The sequence below is a fragment of the Monodon monoceros genome, unplaced genomic scaffold (assembly GCF_005190385.1).
Source record: "Monodon monoceros isolate NGI ecotype Baffin Bay Population unplaced genomic scaffold, NGI_Narwhal_1 Super_Scaffold_16, whole genome shotgun sequence".
NCBI classification, from domain to species: Eukaryota; Metazoa; Chordata; class Mammalia; order Artiodactyla; family Monodontidae; genus Monodon; species Monodon monoceros.
In genome coordinates, this window is record NW_021703772.1 from 91,766,949 (window position 1) to 91,794,054 (window position 27,106).

The window sequence follows — 27,106 nt, forward strand, 5'->3', positions numbered from 1 at the left end:
AAACACATGGAGGCTAAACAATATGTTACTAAATAACCAAGAGATCACTGAAGAAATCAAAGAGGAAGTCAAAAAATACCTAGAGACAAATGACAATGAAAACATGATGATCTGAAACCTATGGGATGCAGCAAAAGCAGTTCTAAGAGGGAATTTTATAGCTATACAAGCCTAACTCAAGAAACAAGAAAAATTTCAAACAATCTAAGGTTACACCTAAAGGAACTAGAGAAAGAAGACCAAACCAAACCCAATGTTAGCAGAAGGAAAGAAAACATAAAGATCAGAGCAGAAATAAATGAAATAGAAACACAGAAAACAAGAGCAAAGTTCAATAAAACTAAAAGCTGGTTCTTTGAGAAGATAAACAAAATTGATAAACCATTAGCCAGACTCATCAACAAAAACAGGGACAGGACTCAAATCAGTAATATTAGAAATGAAAAAGGAGAAGTTACAGCAGACACTGCAGAAATACAAAGCATACTAAGAGACTACTACAAGCAACTCCATGCCAATAAAATGCACAACCTGGAAGAAATGGACAAATTCTTAGAAGGGTATAACCTTCCAAGACTGACCCAGGAAAAAATAGAAAATATGAACAGACCAATCACACATAATGAAATTGAAACTGTGATTAAAAATGTTCCAACAAACAAAAGTCCTAGACCAGATGGCTTCACAGGTGAATTCTATCAAACATTTAGAGAAGAGCTAACACCCATCCTTCTCAAACTCTTCCAAAAATTGCAGAGGAAGGAACACTCCCAAACTCATTCTATGAGGCCACCATCAGCCTGATACCAAAACCAGACAAAGATACTACAAAAAAGGAAAATTACAGACCAATATCACTGATGAATATAGATGCAAAAATCCTCAACAAAATACTAGCAAACAGAATCCAACAATACATTAAAAGTATCAGATACCATGATCAACTGGGATTTACCCCAGCGATGCAAGGATTCTTCAATATATGTAAATCAATCAATGTGATACACCATATTAACAAACTGAGGAATAAAAACCATATGATCATCTCAATAAATGCAGAGAAAGCTTTTGACAAAACTCAACACCCATTTATGATAAAAACTCTCCAGAAAGTGGGCATAGAGGGAACCTACCTCAACATAATAAAGGCCATATATGACAAACCCACAGCAAACATCATTCTCAATGGTGAAAAACTGAAAGCATTTCGTCTAAGATCAGGAACAAGACCAGGATGTCCACTCTCACCACTATTATTCAACATATTTTTGGAAGTCTTAGACACAGCAATCAGAGAAGAAAAATAAAAGGAATACAAATTGGAAAAGAAGAAGTAAAACTGTCACTGTTTGCAGATGACATGATACTATACATAGAGAATCCTAAACATGCCACCACAAAACTACTAGCGCTAATCAACGAATTTGGTAAAGTTGCAGGATACAAAATTAATGCACAGAAATCTCTTGCATTCCTATACACTAATGATGAAAAATCTGAAAGAGAAATTAAGGAAACACTTCCATTTACCACTGCAACAAAAAGAATAAAATACCTAGGAATAAACCTACCTAGGGAGACAAAAGACCGGTATGCAGAAAACTATAAGACACAGATGAAAGAAATTAAAGACGATACCAACAGATGGAGAGATATACCATGTTCTTGGATTGGGAGACTCAATATTGTGAAAATGACTACACTACCCAAAGCAATCTACAGATTGAATGCAGTGCCTATCAAATTACCAATGGCATTTTTTACAGAACTAGAACAAAAAAATCTTAAAATTTGTATGGAGACACAAAAGACCCACATAGCCAAAGCAGTCTTGAGGGAAAAAAACGGAGCTGGAGGAATCGGACTCCCTGACTTCAGACTATACTACAAAGCTACAGTAATCAAGACAATAATGGTACTGGCACAAAAACAGAAATATAGATCAATGGAACAGGATAGAAAGCCCAGAGATAAACACACGTACCTATGGTCAACTAATCTATGACAAAGGAGGCAAGTATGCACAATGGAGAAAAGACAGTCTCTTCAATAAGTGGTGCTGGGAAAACTGGACAGCTTCATGTAAAAGAATGAAATTAGAACACTCCCTAACAGCATACACAAAAATAAACTCAAAATGGATCAAAGACCTAAATCTAAGACTGGACACTATAAAACTCTTATAGGGAAACATAGGAAGAACACTCTTTGACATAAATTACAGCAAGATCTTTTTTGATCCACCTCCTAGAGTAATGGAAATCAAAACAAAAATAAACAACTGGGATCTAATGAAACTTAAAAGCTTTTGCACAGCAATTAAACCATAAACAACACAAAAAGACAACCCTCAGAATGGGAGAAAATATTTGCAAATGAATCATCAGACAAAGGATTAATCTCCAAAATATATAAATAGCTCATGTAGCTCAGTATTAAAAAAACAAACAACCCAATCCAAAAATGGGCAGAAGACCTAAATAGACATTTCTCCAAAGAAGACATACAGCTGGCCAAGAAGCACTTGAAAAGCTGCTCAACATCACTAATTATTAGAGAAATTCAAATCAAAACTACAATGAGGTATCACCTCACACCAGTTAGAATGGGCATCATCAGACAATCTACCACCAACAAATGCTGGAGAGGGTGTGGAGAAAAGGGAACCCTCTTGCACTGTTGGTGGGGATGTAAAGTGATACAGCCACTATGGAGAACAATATGGAGGTTCCTTGAAGAACTAAAAATAGAATTACCATATGACCCAGCAATCCCATTACTGGGCATATACCCAGAGAAAACCATAATTCAAAAAGACACATGCACCCCAATGTTCATTGCAGCACTATTTACAATAGCCAGGTCATGGAAGCAATCTAAATGCCCACAGACAGACGAATGGATAAAGAAGATGTGGTACATATATGCAATGGAATATTACTCAGCCATAAAAAGGAACGAAATTGGGTCATTTGTAGAGACGTGGATGCATCTAGAGACTGTCATACAGAGTGAAGTAAGTCAGAAAGATCAAAACAAGTATCGTATATTAACGCATATATGTGGAACCTGGAAAATGGTACAGATGAACCAGTTTGCAGGGCAGAAACTGAGATACAGATGTAGAGAACAAACGTATGGACACCAATGGGGGAAAGCCATGGGGGGGGGGGGGGGTGATGAATTGGGAGATTTGGATTGACATGTATACACTGATGTGTACAAAATGGATGACTAATAATAAAAAAAATAAATTAAAAAAAAAAGAAACAAAAACAGAAACATGGTATATAGCTGGACTTTGCCTCCGGTGAACACTTCAAGATAATAGTAATGGCAGGGGTAGAGCGGAACTGAGTCTTGCCCAGACAAAAGATAAAGAGACCACATATTTCTCATTCTTAAGGTCAAGGAGAACTCCCCAACTACACATGTGCAGAAAGGCTTTTGGGGGTCAAAAAGGAGAGGGCACCACCCCATAATAGGTAATGGCAGCCCTCCCATACGCCTGTGGGCTAGACTCTATCTTTGAAAAAAGTTGTGCACACCTGTTGGGGCGGATCCTAGGGCAGGTCAGGTGTGGGAAAAGAAACAAGATAATTGGCCAAAGGTAAACAGAGACCTGGAAGAAAAGCCCTATATAAATGACTTAACTGCCTCTTTACTGCACTCCTTCTCATTAGGGGGGATGCCCACACCCTTTTCTCTCCGGGTGTGTATCTCTGCCTTGCTTCTCTCTTAAATAAACTGTATCTCTGCGTGCTCTCCCACTTCTTGTTCTGTGTTTCTAATAATAAACTTTGTTCCAGTTTTACAGTTTTTGCCTCCTTGAGAAATGCATTTTTCAGTGGCGGCAAAAGCCAGGGGAACTTTGCTTCTAGCCTCTAGCCTCTGGTGGTCTAGTGACTAGGATTCCTGGTTTTCATCCAGACTACCCAGGTCCAATTCCTGGGCAGAGAACTAAGATCTCGATTCAAGCCACTACTTGAATCTGAGATCATACTGACTCTTGTCATATCTAAACTCATCTTTTCATTCATTCAGCCAACATACACTCAGAGCCTGTGATGGGCCAGACCCTGTGCTAGGCACTGGGGATGGAGAAATGAACCCGCTTCAGTACACCTGAACTGAAATGAGCCTGATTCAATAAACAATCGGGTTAGTAACAGAAACAGAAATATACATGGGGATTTAAAAAAATAAAACTAAATATATTGATAAAGAAAAGCATAGGACTCATGGGAATTCTCCAGGATGATCCCCTCACACACCCTGGGATAGGAAGTAGGAAAAATGCTTCCTGGACTAGGCATCACTTGGTCTTATCCCAAAGAAGGAGGAATCTCACGAAAGGAGGATAAAGAGCATGCCAGGCAGACTACATAGTCATGGAATTCCTTTGATGTCCTGTCAAGGAGCTGGTATGTGAAGAAGAGACCGGGAGAAACTGACAGCAGAGCACGGGCATGGCCAAGTTTGCCTTTTCCTGTGATGGCTGATGGCTCTTGGCATAATAAATATCAGGTGTGAAAACAAGATTGTAACATCTGCCACTGGGTGTAGTAGATCGCAAGAGAAAAGGAAAAGTTCGAGAAATGCTTAGGAGGTACAATTATTAAGACCTGATGGTACAGTCATGTACTCAAAAATACATTTTAAATACCTACTAACTTTCAGGTACCATTCTAGATGCCATGGATACAGTTGGGAAAAAAAAACCCTAAAAAGCAGTTCTTTCTTTCTTGGAATTTTACCATCCAATCATAGGAGACAGTATTTTTTTTTTTTTTTTTTTTCCAGTACGCGGGCTTCTCACTGCTGTGGCCTCTCCCGTTGCGGAGCACAGGCTCCGAGCGTGCAGGCTCAGCGGCCATGGCTCACGGGCCCAGTCGCTCTGCGGCATGTGGGATCTTCCCGGACCGGGGCACGAACCCGTGTCCCCTGCATCGGCAGGCGGACTCTCCACCACTGCGCCACCAGGGAAGCCCAGGAGACAGTATTTTTAAAATGTAAATGCATAATATTTTAGTTGGTGATTAAGTACTATGAAGAAAGATGAAAACTGGTAAGGGGAATAGGAAGTGATAAGGTAGATTGATTTTTTAGAGGAGTTAGGCAAAGACTTGCTATGAGCAGAGACTTCAGTGAAGAGAGGGCTGAAGGCAGGGAAAGGGAGAGAGAAGAATGAAGTGCGTTGAGGTGTGGGGTGATTTTATGTCCTATTCTTTGTCCAAAAAAATCACTGGGATAAGAGACATAGTTGGAAGTAATTCACCTCAAGTATCTTTATTTTGGCACACGCTATTCTGTTGACTGAATTAGGTAATCAGAGTCAACATCTGCCCTGTTGTCACGCACAGCTGGGAACTACATGCAACACTTTAACATTAGGCAGTGATGGAACGCAGTAGGAGCAAACAATTGCTGACAGGATATAGATACAAATTCTACTCTGAATTTTGTTTGTTTGTTTCTTTTTTTTTAATGAAGCGTAATTTTACTACTGATCCCCTCAGTGATGTTCCTAAAGACAAAGAGACCTGGCTAGTATTATCTGTGGTTCGAATCTTCCAGGAAATCCATCAGCATAGATAATTCAGAATTTAGTGAACTGTGTTGCCCACAGCTATATGTAGCAGCAGGGGCCGCCTAGGACACCTCAGCATGAGGAATAATTATCCTCATGAGGAAAGTTCTCTGATATTATCTTGGGGAATCCCATTTGTGTCTTCCAAATGCAGGTGGAAGACGAACCTATGTTGGAGCTTAAAGGGGCAAAGCATTTACTGTTCTTATTAGGAAAGCCAGATTGAGGTCACTGCTCTCTGCCCCAGTTCGTCTGGGATGAAAATCGAATTCTTAATAGTGAGTTAGTACTCATGGATATTAAAAAAAAATGTCTACTAGTGACCATTAAGCGTTTTCTTTTCCCTTGACAGATGGATATGTCTCTTATCCTTAGAAGTGACCCATTGGGAGTATTTTCATTTACTATTCTTAAAAATCTTTTTTTTGGAAAAATGTATTGTAAAAATATCTTAACACACATATCATAAAAGTTACAAGTCTCTGGTAAATCTTGATCGATGCACTGTTTTCATTCAGTGAAAATCTTTTAGATTCTCTAACAGCTTTTGCTATTGCTCTGTAAATTGGTTCCATTTTCAATGCTTCCTCTTCCTTGAGGATATGTTCTTTTCTAACCTGAAATGATTATTTCTAACTTAAATACCACATACACACATATAAACCCTTGAAAAATTAGAGATGAATGATAGATAATATATTTTTTAAAAGATGACTGGCATTTGGAATAATCTTAATTCTATCTTTGAATTTTATCTTAACACTATATTTGCTCTATTACTGCCATCTTAAGTCTTACCTAAAATCATGTATTACACATTGACTATTGCAATAGTCTGCTAATGGCATCCTTGCTTCATCGAAGCCAATCTATACACGCTAGTCAAAAGTAATTTTTTTAAACACCTAACTTGGATCACATCATCTACCACTCTTCCCACCTGATGACTTCACTTGAATTATATCCAGATTCTGCCTACTTCTTCCACAGCATTTCAAAACAACTCTCCTCATTCCTGAGGGCTTCCTTTGTGTTATTTTGCCAGTACTTCTTTTCTGCCTTATATGCTCTGGACATGCTTATCCCACTAACTGAAATTAACTTGTATGTACTTTTCACATGGTTGTCATCTCACTCTTCACATCTCAAATGTATGTCACTTCAGTGAGGACTTCCCTAAAGTCTCAAGATTTTCTGTTCAGCATCATAAGGGCTAATAAAGACTTGAAATTCCTTTATTAATTTGTTTTTTTTCTATCCTCCACTAGACAATAAGCTGCACAAGTCCCTGATTTCCCCATAATTGTATACCGAAATCATAGAAGACGACTAGGTACATAGCAGGTGATCAGTATACAGGTTTTGATCAAATGACTAATAAACCAATATGTAGGTGACATCAGCATCATGGTGGTGTCTCTCTTCTCGTCTCTTTCCTCTCTGTAACAACTAATTAGACATCTATTACCAAACAAAAGTGCTTCTGCATATTTCACAAAGGGATGTGGAGGTTTCTAGTCCACCTGTGCATCCAAAAATAAACAAGGGGGATCTCAGTGAGGGTTGCTGATACAAGGGAGTTGGCAAACTGGCCCCAGTCCCACTCACTGAGATTAGAAAAGAAAGAACCTGGAGAGTGCAAAACCGGGCAGATAACCATGGAGAAGAGAATGATTGGAAGTCCAGCCTGCCTAAAGGGAGATTCCAGAATGCCACTGGACTGAGAAAGAGAAGAGTTTGGAAGCAGAGGAGAGGTAGAAAATTTCCAAGGTGGCCTCCCCTCCCCACAGATGAACAACAAGGGGCTGGGCTTTTGGAAGCAGCACTGGCTACCTCTCTGGCAGAAGAGGTAGACAGTGGTGACCTCTTTCATAGAGGAGGTGATAACCACAAAGCAAAAATCTAGAGTAGATTCACAAAACGTAAAAAGGGGGAGACAGAGCATACCACTATAGAACACCACTGCTTTGCAAAGGCAGGGAGAAACAGGGGGAAGAAATAATGAACATACAAAACAACCAGAAGGCAGACAATAAGATGGCAGCAGTAAGCCCTTACATATCAATAATCATTCGAAACATAAATGGACTGAAGTCACCAATCAAAAGGCAAAGGGTGGCTGGGCGGATAAAAAACAACAGCAATGAAAACATACAGAAAACAAACACACAAAGAAAAAAACAACCAAAACAGAAAAACAAGATCCAACTATATGCTGCCTACAAGAAACTTCTTTCAGTTCTAAAAACACACAGAGGCTCAAAGTGAAGAGACAGCACATATTCCATGCAAGTGGAAACCAAAAGTAAGTGGGCATAGCCATACTTATCAAACAAAATAGACTTCAAGCCAAAAACTGTAACAAGACACAAAGAAGGTCATTTTATAATGATAAAGGGGTCAATATACATGGAAGATATAACAATCATGAATATATATACACACCCAACACTGGAGCACCTAAATATATTAAGCAAATACTAACAGATATGAAGGGAGAAATATACAACAATACAGTAATAGTAGGAGACTTCAATACCTCAGTGTCAGCAGTGGATAGATCATCCAGACAGAAAATCAACACGGAAATGTGGGAATTGAGCCATACTTTAGGCCAAATGGACTTAACAGACATATATAGAACATTCCAACCAACAGCAGCAGAATATACATTCTTCTCACGTGCATACAGGATATTAGATCATGAGAGGACCAAGATAAATCTTAGCTAATTTGAGGAGACTGAAATACTATCTTTTCTGACCACAATGGTATATAAAGCTAGAAATCAACAAGAAGAAAGCTGGAAAATCTACAAATATGTGGAAACCAAACAATACACTTCTGAAAACCAATGGATCAAAGAATCAAAAAGGAAAAGAAAAATCTTGAAGCAAATGAAAATGGAGAGAAAACATATCAAACCCTAGGGGATGCTGCAAAAAGCAGTTCTGAGAGGAAAGTTTATAGTGATAAATGGATGTATTAAGAAATCAGAAAGATCTCAAGTAAATAACTTTACACCTCCAGTACCCAGAAGGAAAAATTAAGCCCAAAGTTAGCAGAAGAAAGGAAATACAGATTGGAGAGCAAACAAATGAAATAGAGACCAGAAAAACAATAGAAAGAATCAATGAAAGAGCTGGATTTTCCAAAAGATAAAGTTGACAAACCTTTAGCTAGACTAAGAAAACAACAGAAGACTCAAAATTACAAATAAAAGAGAAGACACTACAACTGATACTACAGAAATAAGAGAGTACTATGACCTGCTATATGCCAACAAATTAGACAACCTAGAAGAAATAGATAAATTTCTAGAAACTTATAACCTACCAAGACTGAATCTGGAAGAACAGAAAATCTGAACAGACCAATAATGAGGAAGGAGACTGAAACAGTAACCAAAAATCTCCCAATACAGAAAACCACAGGACTAGACGGTTTCACATGATGTGAATTCTACCAAACATTTAAAAAATAATTAATGCCAATCCTTCCCAAACTTCTAAAAAACTGAAGAGGAGGGAACACTTCCTAACTCATTCTACAAGGCCAGTATTACCCTAATACCAAAGCCAGATATAGCCACTATAAGAAAACTATAGACCAATATTACTAATGAATACAGATACAAAATTTTTCAACAAAATATTAGCAAACTGAATTGAGCACACTAAAAGGATTATACACCATGAGCCTGGGATGCAAAGATGGTTCAAACTGATAAACGTATTACATCACATTAACAGAATGAAAGAAAATAATCACATGATCATCACAATAGATACAGAAAAGGATTTGACAAAATACGACATCCTTCCATGATAAAAACCTCAAAAGAGGTACTTCCCTGGTGATGCAGTGGTTAAGAATCCACCTGCCAGTGCAGGGGACACGGGTTCGAGCCCTGGTCTGGGAAGATCCCTCCCACATGCCGCAGAGCAGCTAAGCCCGTGCGCCACAACTACTGAGTCTGCACTCTGGAGCCGGCGAGCCACAACTACTGAGCCCGTGTGCCACAACTACTGAAACCCATGTGCCTAGAGCCCATGCTCCGCAACAAGAGAAGCCACTGCAGTGAGAAGCCTGTGCACCACAACAAGAGTAGCCCCCACTTGCCACAACCAGAGAAAGCCCACGTGTAGCAGTGAAGACCCAACACAGCCAAAAATAAATAAATAAATTTATTTAAAAAATAAACTCAAAAGATTGTGTATAGAAGGAACATACCTCAACATAACAAAAGCCATCTATGACAAACCCAGAGCTAACGTTATACTCAGTAAAAAAAAAAAAAAAATTGAAAGCTTTTCCTCTAAGATTAGAAACAAGACATGGTTGCCTACTCTTACCATTCTTATTCAGTATAGTATCAGAAGTCTAGCCAGAGCAATTAGGCAAAACAAAAAAAAAATAAAAGATACCCAAATCAGAACGGAAGAAGTGCAGCTGTCACTATTTACAGATGATATTATTTTGTATATAGATAATTGCAAAGATTCAACTAAAAACTGTTGGAATTAATCAATGATTTCAGTAAAGTTGGAGGACATAAAAATCAAAATAAAGAAATCAGTGTTGTTTCTATTTGCTAATAATGAAACATCTGAAAAATAAATTATCCCATTCACAATAGCATCAAAAACAAAAAATACCTAGGAATAAATGTAACTGAGGAAGTGAAAGATCTGTACAATGAAAATTATGACTTCATTGAAAGAAACTGAAGAAGGCATAAGAAATGGAAAGACATCCTTTACTCATGGATAAGAATATTGTTAAAATGTCCATACTACCCAAAATCATATATAGATTCAACACAATCTCTATCAAAATTCCAGTGGCATTCTTCACAGAAATAGAAAAAGTAAACTCCTAAAATTTTTAAGGAACCACAAAGAACCCAAAAGAGCCAAATAAATCCTGAGAAAGAACAAAACTGGAGGTATCACACTTCCTGATTTTAAACTATACTACAAAGCTACAGTAATTAAAACAATGTGATACAAGCATAAAAATAGACACAGACAAATGGAATAGATTAGAGAGCCCAGAAGTAAACCCCCACATATTCAGTTAACTAATATTTGGTAAGGGAGTTAACTAATATTTGGTAAGGGAGCCAGGACCACCTGATGGAGAAGTGATCGTCTCTTCAAAAAATGGTGCTGGGCGCATAGCACAGGGAGATCAGCTTGGTGCTTTGTGACCACCTAGAAGGGTGGGATTGGGAGGGTGGTAGGGAGGGAGATGCAAGAGGGAAGAGATATGGGGACATATGTATATGTATAACTGATTCAGTTTGTTATAAAGCAGAAACTGACACACCATTGTAAAGCAATTATACTCTAATAAAGATGTTAAAATATAAAATGGTGCTGGGAAATCTGGATAAACACATGTAGAACAATGAAATTGGACCCTTATCTTACACAACTCACAAATATTTACTTGAAATGGATAAAAGACTTAAACATAAGACCTGATACCATAAAACTCCTAGAAGAAAATGTAGAAAAGAAGCTCCTCAATAGTGGTCCTGGCAATGATTTTCTGGATATGACACCAAAAGCATAAACAATAAAAGTAAAAGTTAACAAATAGAATCACAACAAACTTAAAAGATTTTGCACAGAAACAGAAACAACTAACATAATGAAAAGACAACCTACAGAATGGGAGGAAATTTGCAAACCATATATTGGATAAGGGGTTAATATCCAAAAATATATAAAGAATCTTACAAAACTTAATAACAAAAAACAAACAACCCAGTTAAACACTAGGCAGAGAACCTAAATAGACTTTTTCCAAAGAAAACAACCAAATGGCCAAGAGGTACATGAAAAGATGCTCAACATCACTAATCATCAGGGAAATGCAAATCAAAACCATATGTGCTATCTCTTGACACCTTTTAGAATAGCAACAAGAAGACAAGAGATAATAAGTGTTAATGAGGATGTAGAGAAAGGGAATACTTGCACACTGTTGGTGAAAATGTAAATTGGTACAGCTACTATGTAAAACAATATAGAGGTTCCTTAAAAAATTAATAGAACTACCATATGATCCAACAATTTCACTTCTGGGTATATGCCCACAGGAAATAAAAACAGGATATCAAAGAGATGTATGCACTCCCATGTATATTACAGCACTACCCACAATAGCCGAGATTTAGAAACAATCTATGCACCCATAAACAGATGAATGGATTAAGAATTTGTAGTGTATACACATAATGGACTATTATTCAGCCATGAGAAAAACATCTTCCATTTGTGACAATCTGAACGGACCTTGAGGATATTACACTAAGTGAGATGAGTCAGACAGAGAAAGAAAAATACTGTGTTATATCACTTATACGTGGAATCTAAAACAGCCAAACTCACAAAAGCAGAGTAAAATGGTGGTTTCCAGGGCATGGGAACAGAGGGATAGACAGGGATAGAAGAGTTTGTTTAATGGTACAAACTTGGACTGAGTAGTAGATAAGTCCTAGAGATCTAATGCACAATACAGTTAATACGGACAACATTGTGTTATAATCAAACTTGCTGAGACTAGATTATTCCAACCACTAAAAAGAAATGATAATTATATAATGTTATAGGTATTAATTATCACTACAATTACAATCATATTACAACCTATGTCTTGAATTAATATGTTATAGCATTGCATAAATTCAAGGTGTATATGTCAAATATATTTCAAGAAAAAAATTTAAAAATAAACCATTATGTATATTAAAGGTGAAAAACAAAGGCCAGAGCAAACCAACTTTGGCCTCTGTAAAATGGGTCCATTACTTGCTTGTGATGTGTTTAATGTTTCTGAAAGTAAAATCACTGAATGCAATTCTGTAGACTAACCTAGGAGGTAGAGCAATGATGACACTAATTAAAAATCGTTAAACCTTAAATTGCATTCCTATAATGATCCAGGTATATCCTAACTAAAACGAACTGATACATCAGAAATACAGAATAAGGATGAACTATGATTTACTTGTGTGTTAAAAGTGAATTCAATTTGCCATTTCTGGTATTATTAGGAAGCTTATTAGGATATAAGACCTTGATGACAGAGACAAAAATCTTTCATCGTTTTTTAGAGTTTGCCATTCCAGCATAAATTCTCTCTATCCATACCTTCTGTAAAATCCCTGACTTCAGTTTCTTAAGGTAATTAAAAACCAAAAAATAGAGCAGGAAATTCATAAGTTCCATTGTAATCATTAGTCTCAGCCTCTTCCATCGATGTTTACCCCAGCTGTATTTAATCATCATTCCTTTCTCTGTTCCCCATATCTTTTAAATTATCCCAATGTTCAAAAATAAGTAAATAAAAATCCAGTCTTCTCCTTGATTAACAACTCAAAAATTCTGCCAGATTGCCTCATTCCTTTTTTACAGTTTTAGTCTATAAATTTGGTTATACTTACACATTGTACCATAAAACACTTAAAATTAACTTTTTCATTGGTATTTTGTCAACATCCTTATAAGAAATTCAAGGACTGATGCCTTCTATATATATATGATCAGAGTACCAATAAACACTGTAAAATATATTCATTTGCGTTGGGCTTTGGCTTTCTTAGAGGAAGAGCAACTGAGCTCACCGCCAGGAAACAAGTGGCCAGAGGTGAAATATAGAGTGAGGTGAGTCAAAGATCCCAAACGATCACGTTCCAGATAATCAGTGTGATATGGATATGTGCATTCCATATGTCCATATTTTATGAGAGGTGGTGTGTTTTTGACAAAGAAGAACTGAAGTAATTACTAAGGAACGAGGCTACCAATTCTAGACCTGGGATGGCCCTCCCAGGCTGTATGTCAATGTCCTCATCTGTTACTCCTCACCCATCTCCTTACCAGAGCTGTTGCAGTGAGTGGGGTCAACAGGTCTTCCATTTTTATCAGAGCAGGCTATTGCTCGAAAACGCACGCCTTCTCCACATTCTTTGCTGTCTTCTTGTACCCACAATCCTCTCTGAGGCTCCCTTCTGCCTTCAGGAAGAATGCAATCTGACCAATTTCCGTAAGGATGAGATGTAAACACATCACAAGGACATGGTTCTGTTTCCACTAGAGGGTACAGGTCAGCATCCTGGCATTTCTCCTTCTTCCTGCTTTTCCCTGTTCCAATGAGAGACATTGATGTATTAATTTCACATCTGCTGTTTTGTTAAAAGTCGCTCACATTTTATGTAAAAGCTCTTAGACTATTAAGTCTTAAATAAAATAAAGCCTTTCTTTTTTACACTCTTTTTTTTTTTTTTAAACACAGAAGGAAATCCTAGGACAATGAAAGCAATTCCCACAGCAACTGTGAAATTTAAGTTAATTTGAAAAAAAAGAGGTCTCATGTTAGAGAGAGGCAAAAAATACTTAGAAGATGTTTGCTACAGTGGCTCAACAGATAGAAAAGTCCTTGATGTATTTAATATCGGTTTCCCTATAATTTGTTGATAAAAAAACAGATAGATTACCTTGTCTCCATTTTCCGTGAAATTATGGTTACCAGGGAAATGAACAAAACGGGGTAAGTATTAAGTCCTTCCCTTTTTCTCAAGTAACGTTTTAAAAGCAGTTTATTTATTCAAGGAACAAAGTGATATCCTCCCAGACAATGGCCCTGGCGTGAGCCTGGGTGTCACTTGGTGTGTGGTGGACAAACTGGAACTTATTTTTGTTCCTCTTATCAGGCAGCTCACAAATGCTGACAGAAACAATAGGTTGAAATAAATGCTCAATTCATTTTGGATAATTTAATCTGAGAAAAAGGTATGACTTGCACTCTGAGAGACCTTTTTAGGTTATGTATTTTAGAATATGACCTTACCTTACCAACTGACTTTGATGGACCTTTGAGGTGTAATCCCAGCTTTGAGTAATGACAAGGCAGAGTCATTTTTCAAAGCTGTGAGTACTTGATCATTATGGTTGATGGATTCCAAGATGGCCTGTAACTTGACTCAACTTTGCTACCAACACACTTCCTCTAGATTTTTAAAAGTATTCCTAGATCTAATAATTCCACCTTGCTTCCTTATTAATGGGTCATTAGTGAGAGTCTTGGCTGGTTATGTATATATAATAGGCAGCTTTACTAGTTTATCTCCAGTCCTTACGGCTGTTTGGGAAACGCTTGCAATAAGCTGACGCACAGACTACTTTCTTACTGTCAGTCAGTTTACTTTACACACGGCGATTCTACAGTTGTCACCTGGACGATTGGCTTTATGCCTTCTGTGATGCTTATGGCCACAATAAATAAGGATTCCTGCAGGACCCGAAATGATCTTGTAGAAGCTTCGGTCACACCACTGTCCCTCTGGGAGGAGGTATTCACTTGCCTCTATCATTAGGGGCACGTCCTGAGAATAAGTTTGAGGAGCAGAGCATCTATCACCACTGTGAGAATTTACTGCATGAGAGATACATCAATGGATGAGGAGGATTGGCGCCTTCTTATCAGCATTTAACATGTAACCCAAGTCTCTGGTGCTTTTCAAATGTCCACAAAGTACCGTTGTCTCCATCTCTTATATTTCCATTCTATTCTCAACACACTTAACCCTAGATTTTGACTCTACCTATTCCTTAAAAGTACTTACTCTTGCCAAAGTAATAAAGTCATGAATTTTACGTCTTATCTTTCAGACCTGATCATTCAACAATAGTTCTGAGTGTTGACTGTGCCATCATTCTTGAAATATCTTTCCCAAGTTTCATCACACCTTACCTTTATGTCCCTCACCCCTACTCCACACCCTCACCATCTCTCTGGGCACACCTTTTTTGTTTGTTTGTTGAATTCTTCTCCCTCTGTACCTCTCTTAACTGATAGGTTTCCTCAGGGCACTGCCCTAGATTCTCTTTTCTGATCCTACACCTTCACCACCCAAAGAGTTTAAATAATCGTCTACAGCCTTTAAATCCCTAATTAGTATCTTCAGCGCAGATTTCTTATTCAAGCTTCTGAGCCATAGACTGGAAATCTACACCTAAAGAACCAGTCAAACTCAACGTGGCAAAAGCTACACTCACCTTCTGACCATCACAACCATTCTTTCTCCTGCATTTCCCAGTTCTACCAATATGACTGAGTCAAAAACTGGAGTGTCACATTTGAGTCATTCTGTTGTGCTACCTGTATCTGTTTAACGACAAAGATCTATCATTTCAAATACCTAAATATCTCTTGAATCAGTCCGCTGTATCCATTCTGACTGATACCACCCATATTTAGCCCTCCTCCAAATCTCCAGCTTAAATCACTACAATGGCACCTCCCAAGATCTTACTGCCACCATAACTCACTTCCTTCAATCTATTCCCTGCACTGCAGCCAGGACCAACTTACAAACCTGGAAATCTGATCACATGACTCATCTATTTAAAACTCTCCAGTGACTTACCACAGCTCATGGAATGAAGTCTAGACTCCTCACCTTGGTCATCAAGGTTCCATAGGATCTGGGTCTATTAGTGTTTGCCTCCGACTGTGTTGCATCACTCTGCCTCTGGCACGTTATAAGTAATACTGAACATTTTTTAGTTCTTAGAAGCTACTCATTTAACTGCTGGCCTTTGCATGTTCTACGCCAGAAACTGTCACCAGTTCTACCTTCCCTCCATTTCCTAGCTAATGACTATTTGTCCTTTAGGTCCAAACTGATAGATCACTCCCTCCGGAAAGTCATCCTTGAATACACTCTTCATCTCAGTTCTAGAAGAGGTGTTCTTATGTACTTGTGTAGCATGTGGTAGGCAAAATGATGGCTCTGCAAGAATTTTTTACATCCTAATCCCTGGAACATGTGAACACGCTACTTTAGATGGCAAAATGAACTTTGTAGATGTGACTAAGCCTGCGGATCTTGGGATAAGGAGATTATCTTACTGGGTTCAACATAACCACATGATCTTAAATTCAGAGAACGTTTCCTGGCTGAGTAAAGAATCAGAGGCAAAATAACTATGAAAGAAGGATCAAAAGATGATGTAATGTTTCTGAATTTCAAGACTTTGGAGGAAGGGAGCCATGAGCCAGCGCCTAGAAGCTGGAAAAGAAAACATTTTCCCCTAAACCTTCCAGAAAAAAATGCTACCCTGCCAACATCTTGCTTATAGCCCCGTAAAATCTATGTCTGACTTCAGACCTATAGAAGTGTAAGAGAATAAATTTGTTGTTTTAAGCTATCAAATCTGTGGCAATTTGTTAAAGAAGCAATAATAAAAAACGAATACAGCACCCTATGACAGCTATTGTAGCAGGTACTAATACCGTGTTGTAACTGTCTGTAGCAAAACTCTATCTCTCATTAGACTGGAAGCTCTTAAATTAGGGTCATCTCTATCTATTCCCTTACAGTGTCCCCAAGGCCTAGCACACATAAATGGTAAACAAGAATTGTTCCTTGAATAATTGAGCAAAGTTTTTTAAAACAAGGACAAAAAAAGTAAGGAAGAAATGAGAGAGAGAATAGGAATAAATAATAAAATGTTCATGTACAAAGTAACCAAAAGTTACTGGCAGAACAAATATTTTGTACAAATATATGCTGTCTCTATATTTGTGATATCCTTCTTAATCACATGGCATCACTGTTTGAAGAAGGCTTTGACCAAGTTAGTTAATGTAGAGATGGTTTTCACAATAAGAAACCGATTACCAGTGGTCCTTAACTTTGATTACATTCTAGTCATAATCAGTATTAAACCTTGGATTCAGGACCAGCCAGTACTTTAAAAATTTTTTAAAATCAATCTCTACTACAACTCTAAAGACTTTTTTTCCTCTTAAGTCAGAGAGAAATTTGTAACTGATTCCACAAAAACACAAAACTACAATATTTAATAGGTATTAGTTACTCAGTTGTTTTTTTTTTGTGGTACGTGGGCCTCTCACTGTTGTGGCCTCTCTCGTTGCAGAGCACAGGCTCCGGACGCGCAGGCTCAGCGGCCACGGCTCACGGGCCCAGCCGCTCCGCGGCATGTGGGATCTTCCCGGACCGGGGCACGAACCCGTGTCCCCTGCATCGGCAGGTGGATTCTCAACCACTGCGCCACCAGGGAAGCCCTACCCAGTTATTTTGAATATATAGATACATATGAATAACATAGATAGATTATACTATTTGAAGGATTATTTACAGCATTGTGTAAACAACTGCTTTAATTATCACTAAATCTGAAACCTGTGATTATCTAGTTTGCATACAACAAACACCCAGATATTAAATTAAGGTTTCTGGTTAAAAAAATGGAAAAAGAAAAATAAACACCGTAGATGGTCCCCTATACAATGAAGATGCTTGTACTTGTGTCTGTACTCTCTTCTGTGTGTGTCTGTGTTAGAGAATCATACTGCTTTAGTCTAAGCCCATCCCTTTTTACTATCATTCATGTTAGGGAAAACCCAAAACACAAGCATTAGTATCACAATAAAAATAAAGCTTGAGAACTGCAGATTTTTCACTACTTGTTTTTCTACCAATGATACTGCAAACAAAAGAGTGAAGAGTATTTTGCTCTCCACCTATGTCTACAAAGATTAAACCATTGAAGTTGCTGACTGACAGTGATCTCAGTGTTTCACACAGAGGAAATTAAAGACGATAACAGGATGCTCTGTGCTTGGACAGACAGACCCTTAGATACTTAGATGCATTTCAGGAAGAATGTAAATAAACCCCACTTCTTGTATCTTCCCATACACAGAAAAGCATTATGATCATTACCTTGAGATTGCTGTTCTTTGTGACTAGCTCTAAGTTTCTACCAAGATGTATGCTGACTGCATGTATTCCCTAACAGCAACAAAATCACATATAAACTAGCCTTCCCTCCCTACCTCTCTGGAGCACTTCCTCAGAGCTATCTGAGAGGCTGTCTCCTGTGCTAGAGTCCTCAGTAAGACCTTGGATAAACCTTAACTCACAACTCTCATGTGCATTTTTCTTTAAGTTGAATGTTTTGGTGACCACAAAGGGACCAAGAGCTGACTTCTCTCCTTTGCCTGAACTCTACAAGTATCTGGAGCCTTGGGCCCAACATGGGCCCCTTGTGCTGGTCCACTTCCTTGGGGAGTCCAGACAACTGGGTATGTCTCTCCTGGGTCTTGGATCTCACATCTTGATTGACGATTCTGAGTTTTATTTGGTGGTTGTTAAACTCCTTGCCATGAGGGGTAGGTTTTCCTTGAACTTAGGTTCAAGAAGAGGTAGCTGGGTTACCAAGTCGAAAGACACTGGGAAAAGTTTGCTCAGTTGAAAGATACTGAGTGGGTTACCCCCACTGAGAGACAGCGGGAGGTTGCTCAGTTGAAAGACACCAAGTGGTCTGGACTAGGTGATTAGGTAGGGGGCTAGCCTGGTGTCTCTCTTGAATACCTTAACAGAGTTTGTCTGAATAAAAGTGAAGATAGCATCTGAGAGCTTTCAGCTCCGAAGATTAGGGACACAGCTACTCCCCACCAGTTGCAGTTTTCTCAGTCAACTGGGAAATTTATGGGAGTGGCAGAGGCAAGCCCTCACACCATTCAGTGTGAGTAACCCACTCATTAAAGAAATTTGCACTCGGGAAGCACACATAACATTGGCCAACCAGTGCTCCAGTCTCCATGGAGATTTTATACAGCCAGGGGGAGAAACTGAGACCTGTGAAAGCCCTGAGATGACTCTAGGGTGCCACCCAGAGGAGTGACATCAGCCCACCAGTCTTCAATAGTAATTTTATCCTGACAAACCAACACTAAAATGGGAAACAAAGCCTTCAGATCAAAAGAAAGCGGTACCAGATAAACCTGGCAGGGTATGAGCCAGAGGTTTATGTTTATAAGGAGCTTATACATGCAAGTAGTTAATTGGGAAATGGAGGAAATGTCATCCTGAAAAAGGTCAAGATGGGACTCTCCTGACATTCCAAAACTGGCTTTTACATACGCAGTCAGAGGAAGCTGGCTTTATAAAACATCTTTTCAAAATTCTGACCCAAAGAGAACACAAGTCCTTCTAGGAGGAGCTTACAATTATCTCCCTGAGCCTTTGAGATGTAAATGTTTTACCAGGTCCTCTCAGGAAACTCTTACCTAGACTACCTCCAATTTCTGCGATTAAAAAAAAAAAGGGTGTGTGTGTGTGTGGAGGGGGAAGAAGCCTTTTAAAACCCAAGTGAGTTAACTTATTCCAACTGTTATTATAAACTAGCAAGTTTTATATTGTAATACCTGATTCATGACTTAAGTTTTAAAATGAGGCTATGCGATCTCTGGTTGCGCCTATTTATATGTCTGTGTGTACATTATAGATATATGTTTCTACCTTTGGTGATGGTATTATCAAAATTAAACTGTAAAAAAGAACTATTTAATTGGCTTAAAGAAAGTTAAATGCTTGTATACATTCTCAGAAATACAATACAGATTAACCCAAATGTTTTTTTTAAGATCACGATTGCCAACTGAAAAAAAAAAAAGCACAACCTGAGAGTTGTGAGTGAAGTTTTATTTGGGGCAAAATGAGGACTATCGCTCGAGAGACAGAATTTCAGACAGCTCTGAGAAACTGCTCCAAAGAGGTAATGGGGAAGGTCAGTATATATATGGTTTTGGTGAAGGGGGCTACATGCAATCAAGTGCATATTTTTTTGCAGAAGGTTTCTGCTAGTCTCCTGAAGGTTACTGCTAGTCACAAGGAGCAGATGTCACCATGAAGGATTTTAGTGCTTTTCTAGGTAGGAGATACAAGAATTGGGTTCATAAAATCATCTCCTGAAAATATCTAACTATCTGAAGACGTGTTTTTCACAGAGCACACAATGCTTCATTCCTGATCTCCACCCTGAACACCTTTCAGCGGGTGTTGAATGTCAGCAGCTACAGCAGCTCCTGATTTAATCCTTGTAGAGGTAGATGGCAAGTGCCAATGCCAAGTGCCAGTTTGTAGTTGACATGATCTACGATTAATCTTTACCCAATAAAAACAAGTTTGTTGGTTTAACTAAAAGAGTCCTATCTTTAGAATTAAGATTATATATACAACTGTTATTGTGTCCATTTACTAAACGTCAAATAAGATCATGTTATCTCTAACGATTTGTCAGCAAGAAAACTAATGATATTTTCATAAAGAAATTTAGATCCAAATGGGCTAAGACTTTTTTAGATGAATGCTTTAAGAATAATTATGTTTTATTGTATGTCTACTTAAAAATAGTTTCTCCAGATCTTTCAGTAACTTGAAATTTTAGAGTTTTACTAAGTTAAATGATGGGAATTCATTGAATGTCTAGATCATTTCCAAATAATAGAAAATACTGGGAAAGTAATTGCTAAGCAAGTCTAAATTTATCTACTTTTGTCTTCCTATTTAAAAAAAAATACCTAAAGATGTTTGGTTTATTGGTCACATGTCTTATACCACAGTGAGGAAAAATTACACTGAAAAAATGTGTTTCTAGAGGTAATGGAATATGTTCTTAAGTTTGCCAATCAGGCATGCTCACGTGACAAACAGTGCATAACTGCTGACTTCTTGGTTTTTGCTAAAGATTGGGGTTTTTAAGGGTTGAGAATTCTGATTAATATGTGTAATTAGAACCACTAAAATAAATAAAACATCTTTGTATGCAAGAATACTTTTTAAAAGGGTAAACGAAAAGGAAATGCATTCTGTTAAGGGAAAACAAAGTAATTTTGTCCTAAAGAGAGGTTAAGAGAAAAAGAAGAAAAGAGCAAGGGAAAGCATAGGACACAATCTGGAAGAAAAGAGGCAAATTACAGGGTTATGAAAAGAAACCCTGAGAAAGAATTTGATGTATGACCAGGGCTGGCAAAGATTAAAATGAACTTAATTGGCTGAAAGAATTCTAATATTAAAGTAAGCTGGTGCAAAACTAGAATTTGAATTTCTCTGTTATGACCTCTAGCTAATGTTGGCATGTCTCCAGGGGACCCTGAAACATCTCAGAGAAAGATATTAAACTAATTAGGTTTATTTGGTATATTAAATTACATGATTAGCATTGTTAGATAAACGATGATAAACCTTAGGTAATATTGTATGAGTAAATGTTACCAATATAAATATTCTAGAAGTTCTAGGAAATTCCTAAAATTCAGATGTCCTACTCTAATGTTATCATAGTCCAATTATCTTAAAATGTGTGTAACAGAAATAACCAAATTTCTTTGTCAATTGTAATCGTATCTTTAACCATGCCATTTTAAGTCTTTTGTCATGTATAGTTATTTTACTCTGTTGCTTTTATTAAAATTTTTCATCTTCAAGAAGAGTCACGGAAGGACTTTTTTTTTTTTTTTTGACAATTACAGGTTTCTGATAGCTTTCAGATTATACTACTGAACTGGGTATGAAATTAAAGAATTCTAGTGAAAAATCTGATGACTTCATAAAACTGTTAACAGGAGATCAAGATCAACAACACTTAATTGCATATGACTGAATGAACTGATGAATGTGGTTATAATTTTTATGACCTTTTGTCTAAAATATTACTGTTTATCTTTGTTTTCTTGATATAAGGAAATCTTTCCTCTTATGCTATGACTAACACCAATTTGATAAATTATACCTTTGTAAGCAGAATTGAAACATTTATCTATTTCTCTCTTCCTGATCCCTCTAGAAGTGGAAACTCCTTATTCTTATTTTCATGGAAATATAGTTATTTGCAAAAGTTCAATAAAAATCTCTTCTCTGTTTGACAGGTTACAATGGCAACGCTGGTTATATTAACATAGCTTTGACTGGAATGCCTTATTTGAGAATATGCATAGAATCGGATATAACAAGTCAGGTTTAAAGAACTAAGATGGACTTTATGGAGCCATAAAGCCCCTTAGAGAAACAGCCTAGTGCCTTATTTGCAGGGTTCCCAGCATCCTTATCAGGTGAATAAGAAAGGACCCTCAAGATATTTTGGGAACCTTGAGAAGGGAGGAATTCACCCAAACCTATACAGGTAAATCTGATGGCAAGTCCTAGGCATAATTTTCGTGGCCTTGAGAAGCCTTAATAAAGTTCAGTCAGGGACTGTTTATGACAAGCTTCAAAAAAAAAAAAAACAAATTTAAAAGAGCCTATATAATCAACTGCTATTCTTGGTACACTTATGTAAATAATCAGGCCGAGTTTATTGAAACCAGACTTACTTTGTAAACAACTTAGTCTTAGTTTGGCTGTATTTGGTGGAAATGAGGATGACTTTAGAGAAAAGATATGTTTCAGTAATATACGTTTATAGATATCAAGTTCTTGTGCTATTAATTATCTATAAGGTTTTGGTATTTACTGCCTGAAACTCACTTTCTAGACGGCTCCTGTTGCTATGTTACATTATCACAAAAGTTTAAGTCACTTGTTAAAAGAACGTTTTTAGCTTGTTTCTGAAGTTTATCACAGTAATCTATGTTTGGATAAAGATCGGATACCCTATGACTACAACCAGAAGCATATCTACTGGAAAAGACATCATTTAAAGGACTCTCTTCAGCTTAGATGGTAAGGCCCTTATCAGGTACTCTTAACCAGCTCATCCACAAGAAGACCAAAGGGAATTGACTCTTAGATTCATATTTCCCATTTAAAAAGGGCCCTGCACCGGACTGGTACATAGAGAGGATTGCTAACCTCAAACTCACCTTGACACAATACTCAAACAGAGAAGAAACCATACCCACAGCAGGAAGAGATGAGGGCGTCGGAAGCAGATAGCTATTCCAAGATGCCAGACCGGACCTTGATTTCTTGGATTTTTACATGTGAACCAAATGTTTTTGTATCATGGGCACAATCTTATGCAAATTTTTAAAAATCTATCTCATTTTTTGGTTTATGGTCAATTACCTACGTCCAGTACTTCTGGTTCACCCTGGTGGATTTCTCTTCTCCAAGGATGTGATTGGATGGTCCCTTAGAAAATTTATTTTAACCTAAATATGCATTTTCTATCAGAGTTACTCAAGCTCAATCAGAACAATGAGCTACATTTAATTCAAAAAACATAACCTCCCACTTATCAGGAGGGACTCTTCCTCAGTTATGGAATGGATTTATATGGGTAACACCAGGCAACAGTCGTTAAAGTTTAATGACTCTGTTGGGCTTGTAATAGAACACATTTAATGACTCACATAAAAAAAATCAGATTTGTGCCTTAAACAATCTGCTCCCTAGTCTTGGTGATCTCAAGAACTGGTTTGATGCTGGAAGTTCATGGCATAAATGCTCACTATGACCTTATTAATACTTCCAGCTATAGAACTTGTGTTCTGCTTATAAGGTAGTTGTAGATTTGGTAATGCAAGAATAAACAGCGTCTCCAACAAAAGCAGTAATGACTAAGAGATTTGAAATGTTTGATCGAATATATAGTTCTATATAGAATTAAAGTGATTATAATAGTGTAACTCTAGATATGGGAAGAAACAATCAGGGAGAATCATTTCCTGGACCGTAACAGACTAGTAAGACATGTGGTCCAGAGACCTTTATGATAACCATTAGAAGGGCCCAATTCAGTCATAGCACACTGAGTGGCCTATCAACAAAATCCTATGAAATCCTTGACGTAGGGCCCTAGGACAAATTGGTCATGAAATGGCTCTCAAACTTTGGTTGAATTTACGACCAAAATGGGGGAACTTCCAACAAAAGAAGAGCAAAGAGTATGTCATTCTCCATCCAAGTCTACAAAGATTAACCCACTGCAGTCACTGATTGACCGTACACTCAGTGCTTCTAACAGAGGAAATTAAAGACAATAAAAGGATACTCTGTGCTTTGAACAAACAGACCCTTAGATAGTCAGACGCACTTCAGGAAGAATTTTAATAAACTTCACTTCTTGCGTCTTCCCATACACAGAAAGTGCTATGATCATTACCTTGAGATTGCTGTTGTGACTAGCAGTAAGTTTCTACGAAGATGTATGCTGACTGCATACATTTCTTAACAACAACAAAATCACATATAAACTAGCCTTCTCCCCTACCTCTTGGGAGCAGTCCCTCAGAGCTATCAGAGGCTGTCTCCGGGGCAACAGTCCTCAGTAAGCCCCCTGGATAAACCTTAGCTCATAACTCTCACGCTGTGCATTTTTCTTTCAGTTGACACTACTATATAATTCATTTGATTGATTTTAACAACTCATGTATTTCATGAAATTAGCCAGTTGTTTAGGTGTCATCTAGATACTGAAACACACAAAGATCAATCAGCTAGGCAAAAGCATAGCAGTTAATAATTTAGAAAAGAAATTCTAAATATTAATGTAATTCTTAGGATAGAGTTTGCAAGCAAAAATATAACAGTTCTTCAGTATTTACCTTAAAAGTATATTAGTATAGCTAATAAAAGTCAAAAAATCAAAGTTTTGACAATTGATAACATAAACTGTACTGGTTGCAAAATGAGTAAGTATCCTAGGATTTTCAATTATTTCATTCTCAGTTTACAGATACAAAACATCATTAGCAAACCTTCAAGACAAAGAAAAAAAATTGGCCATTAATTAAAAACTTTCTTTCCCTCTCAAGGAAATTCTCTCTCATCTCAAAGATATAGACAGAGTTGCTAGGATAATGGCTTCTGAAGGATTATGTAGGAACATGCAAACCAAGTTCCATTAAATCGCCCCTGAACTTGGAATTATTCCTGTCATATACATTCTATCCCATCATATTGTTAGAGAATAAGAAACTTGTTTTATCTTAGAAACATAAGCAATGTTGCATAAAATTATATATGAACAAATTTTTATAGAATAAAGTATAACATTTAATTTGATGTTTCTATTTGAGAGTATACGTTTCACCTGTACTTACAAATGGGCTTCTGATTTGTGCGCAGAAATCCTGTTAAGCGCTCTCATGGATTTTGTCAATCCATTAGAGTGAGCTAAATGTAAAACAATCTGGTATGCAATGCTTTCAAACAAAGGTCTTGAAACTGAGAGAATTAGCACTTGAATTGCTCATGAGAAAAAATGGTCATCTGTGCTTAATTCTTCAATGTCAACACCAATTTTATTAACCCAATTATTATTCTGGCATTTTCCTTTGATTCTTCATTCCCTGAATTAAGTTTTCTGCGAATATGAAAAAGCATTCAATGAAGAGATGTTCTGCCATATTTATCTAGATAAGAAGTAGGATATATATTACTACATCAATTATTTGTATATTATAGGCAAAAATTTCTCTAAGACCTTGATTAAACTATTCATTGCTTTAATTTCCATTAAATTTCAAGGATGTAAATAGAACCAATAATTAGCATATGCCACAAAAGCAGAATCTATGTATGTAATTCGATTTGATTTTTCTATTTTTGGCTGCACTGGGTCTTCCTTGCTGCACACGGGCTTTCTCTACTGAGGTGAGCAGGGGCTACTCTTAGCTGCCGTGTGCAGGCTTCTCATTCTGGTGGCTTCTCTTCTTGCAGAGCATGGGCTCTAGGTGCAGGGGCTTCAGTAGTTGCAGCAGGTGGGCTCTAGGGCATGTGAGCTTCAGTAGTTGTGGCGTGTGGCTCTGTAGTTGTGGCTAGTGGGCTCTAGAGCGCAGGCTTAGTAGTTGCGGCACGCAGGCTTAGTTGCTCCGCAGCACATGGGATCTTCCCCGACCAGGGATTGAACCTGTGTCCCCTGCACTCACTGGCAGGCGGATTCTTAACCACTGCACCACCAGGGAAGTCCCTGTAATTCAATTTTTGCCTTCCACCACTAAAATTTTAAAATATCAAGTTACTTATAAGGTAATGGCAAAAGATAATGACATAGGTGAGATCTGCCTTTGATGTTCTTTACAAATCAGAGACTGCTTTCAAACTTGCTGAGATCCTGGCATGGAAAACATCAGAAACTCTGCCATTAACTACTCCAGGAAGTTGGTGGATATATTGCCATTTATGACTACAAAGATTATAAGCTGTATAGAGAAGAACTTCATAGCTTTGGAATGGTTCACATCTTTCATTTGTTTCACAAGTATTAACTGAGTATCTATTATGTGCCAAGCTTTGGCACTGAGGATGTATAATGGCGGGGAGGGGAGGGGAGGGGAGAGACCTGATACAATTTCCCATCCTTCTGGAACATATATTCTCCTTGATCAGTTTCAGGAGAGCATCACTTGCCTGAAGCTAAAGAATGAAAAGCACACCCTACCTGTGAGCTGTCGCCGTCTACTTCGAGTTGTTTCACAATTCGTGGAGCAGGGCGTAAACTTGGACCAAGCAGTGAAGGTGCAGTCATCATGACAGGGTACTGTACATTCTTGCACAAGGGGAGGCATGCCATTTGTCTGCTTGAGGCATTCCGTCATTTCTGCCGACTGGTTATTACCAGAGATGCACGAGACAGCTAAAAAAACATGGATTCTTTTGTTATTATTTTAATTAAATCAAGCTGCTGCTGGTTCTTGGACGAAATTGCAGAATTCCCCAATGTTTGAAAAGTTTGGCTATCACTG

At 37.7% G+C, this 27,106-nt stretch overlaps 1 protein-coding gene across 2 annotated transcripts in view; it reads right to left on the bottom strand.

Moving 5' to 3' along the window:
• THSD7B (thrombospondin type 1 domain containing 7B) overlaps positions 1 to 27,106 on the bottom strand; it is a 975,661-nt gene that overhangs the window by 233,566 nt on the left and 714,989 nt on the right. For both annotated transcript variants that reach the window (XM_029224675.1, XM_029224674.1), the window contains 2 exons: positions 26,803 to 26,997; positions 13,483 to 13,746 (listed from right to left, as the gene is read on the bottom strand). In XM_029224675.1, coding sequence (XP_029080508.1) covers positions 13,483 to 13,746; positions 26,803 to 26,997 — 459 coding nt within the window. The remainder of the gene's footprint in view (positions 1 to 13,482; positions 13,747 to 26,802; positions 26,998 to 27,106) is intronic.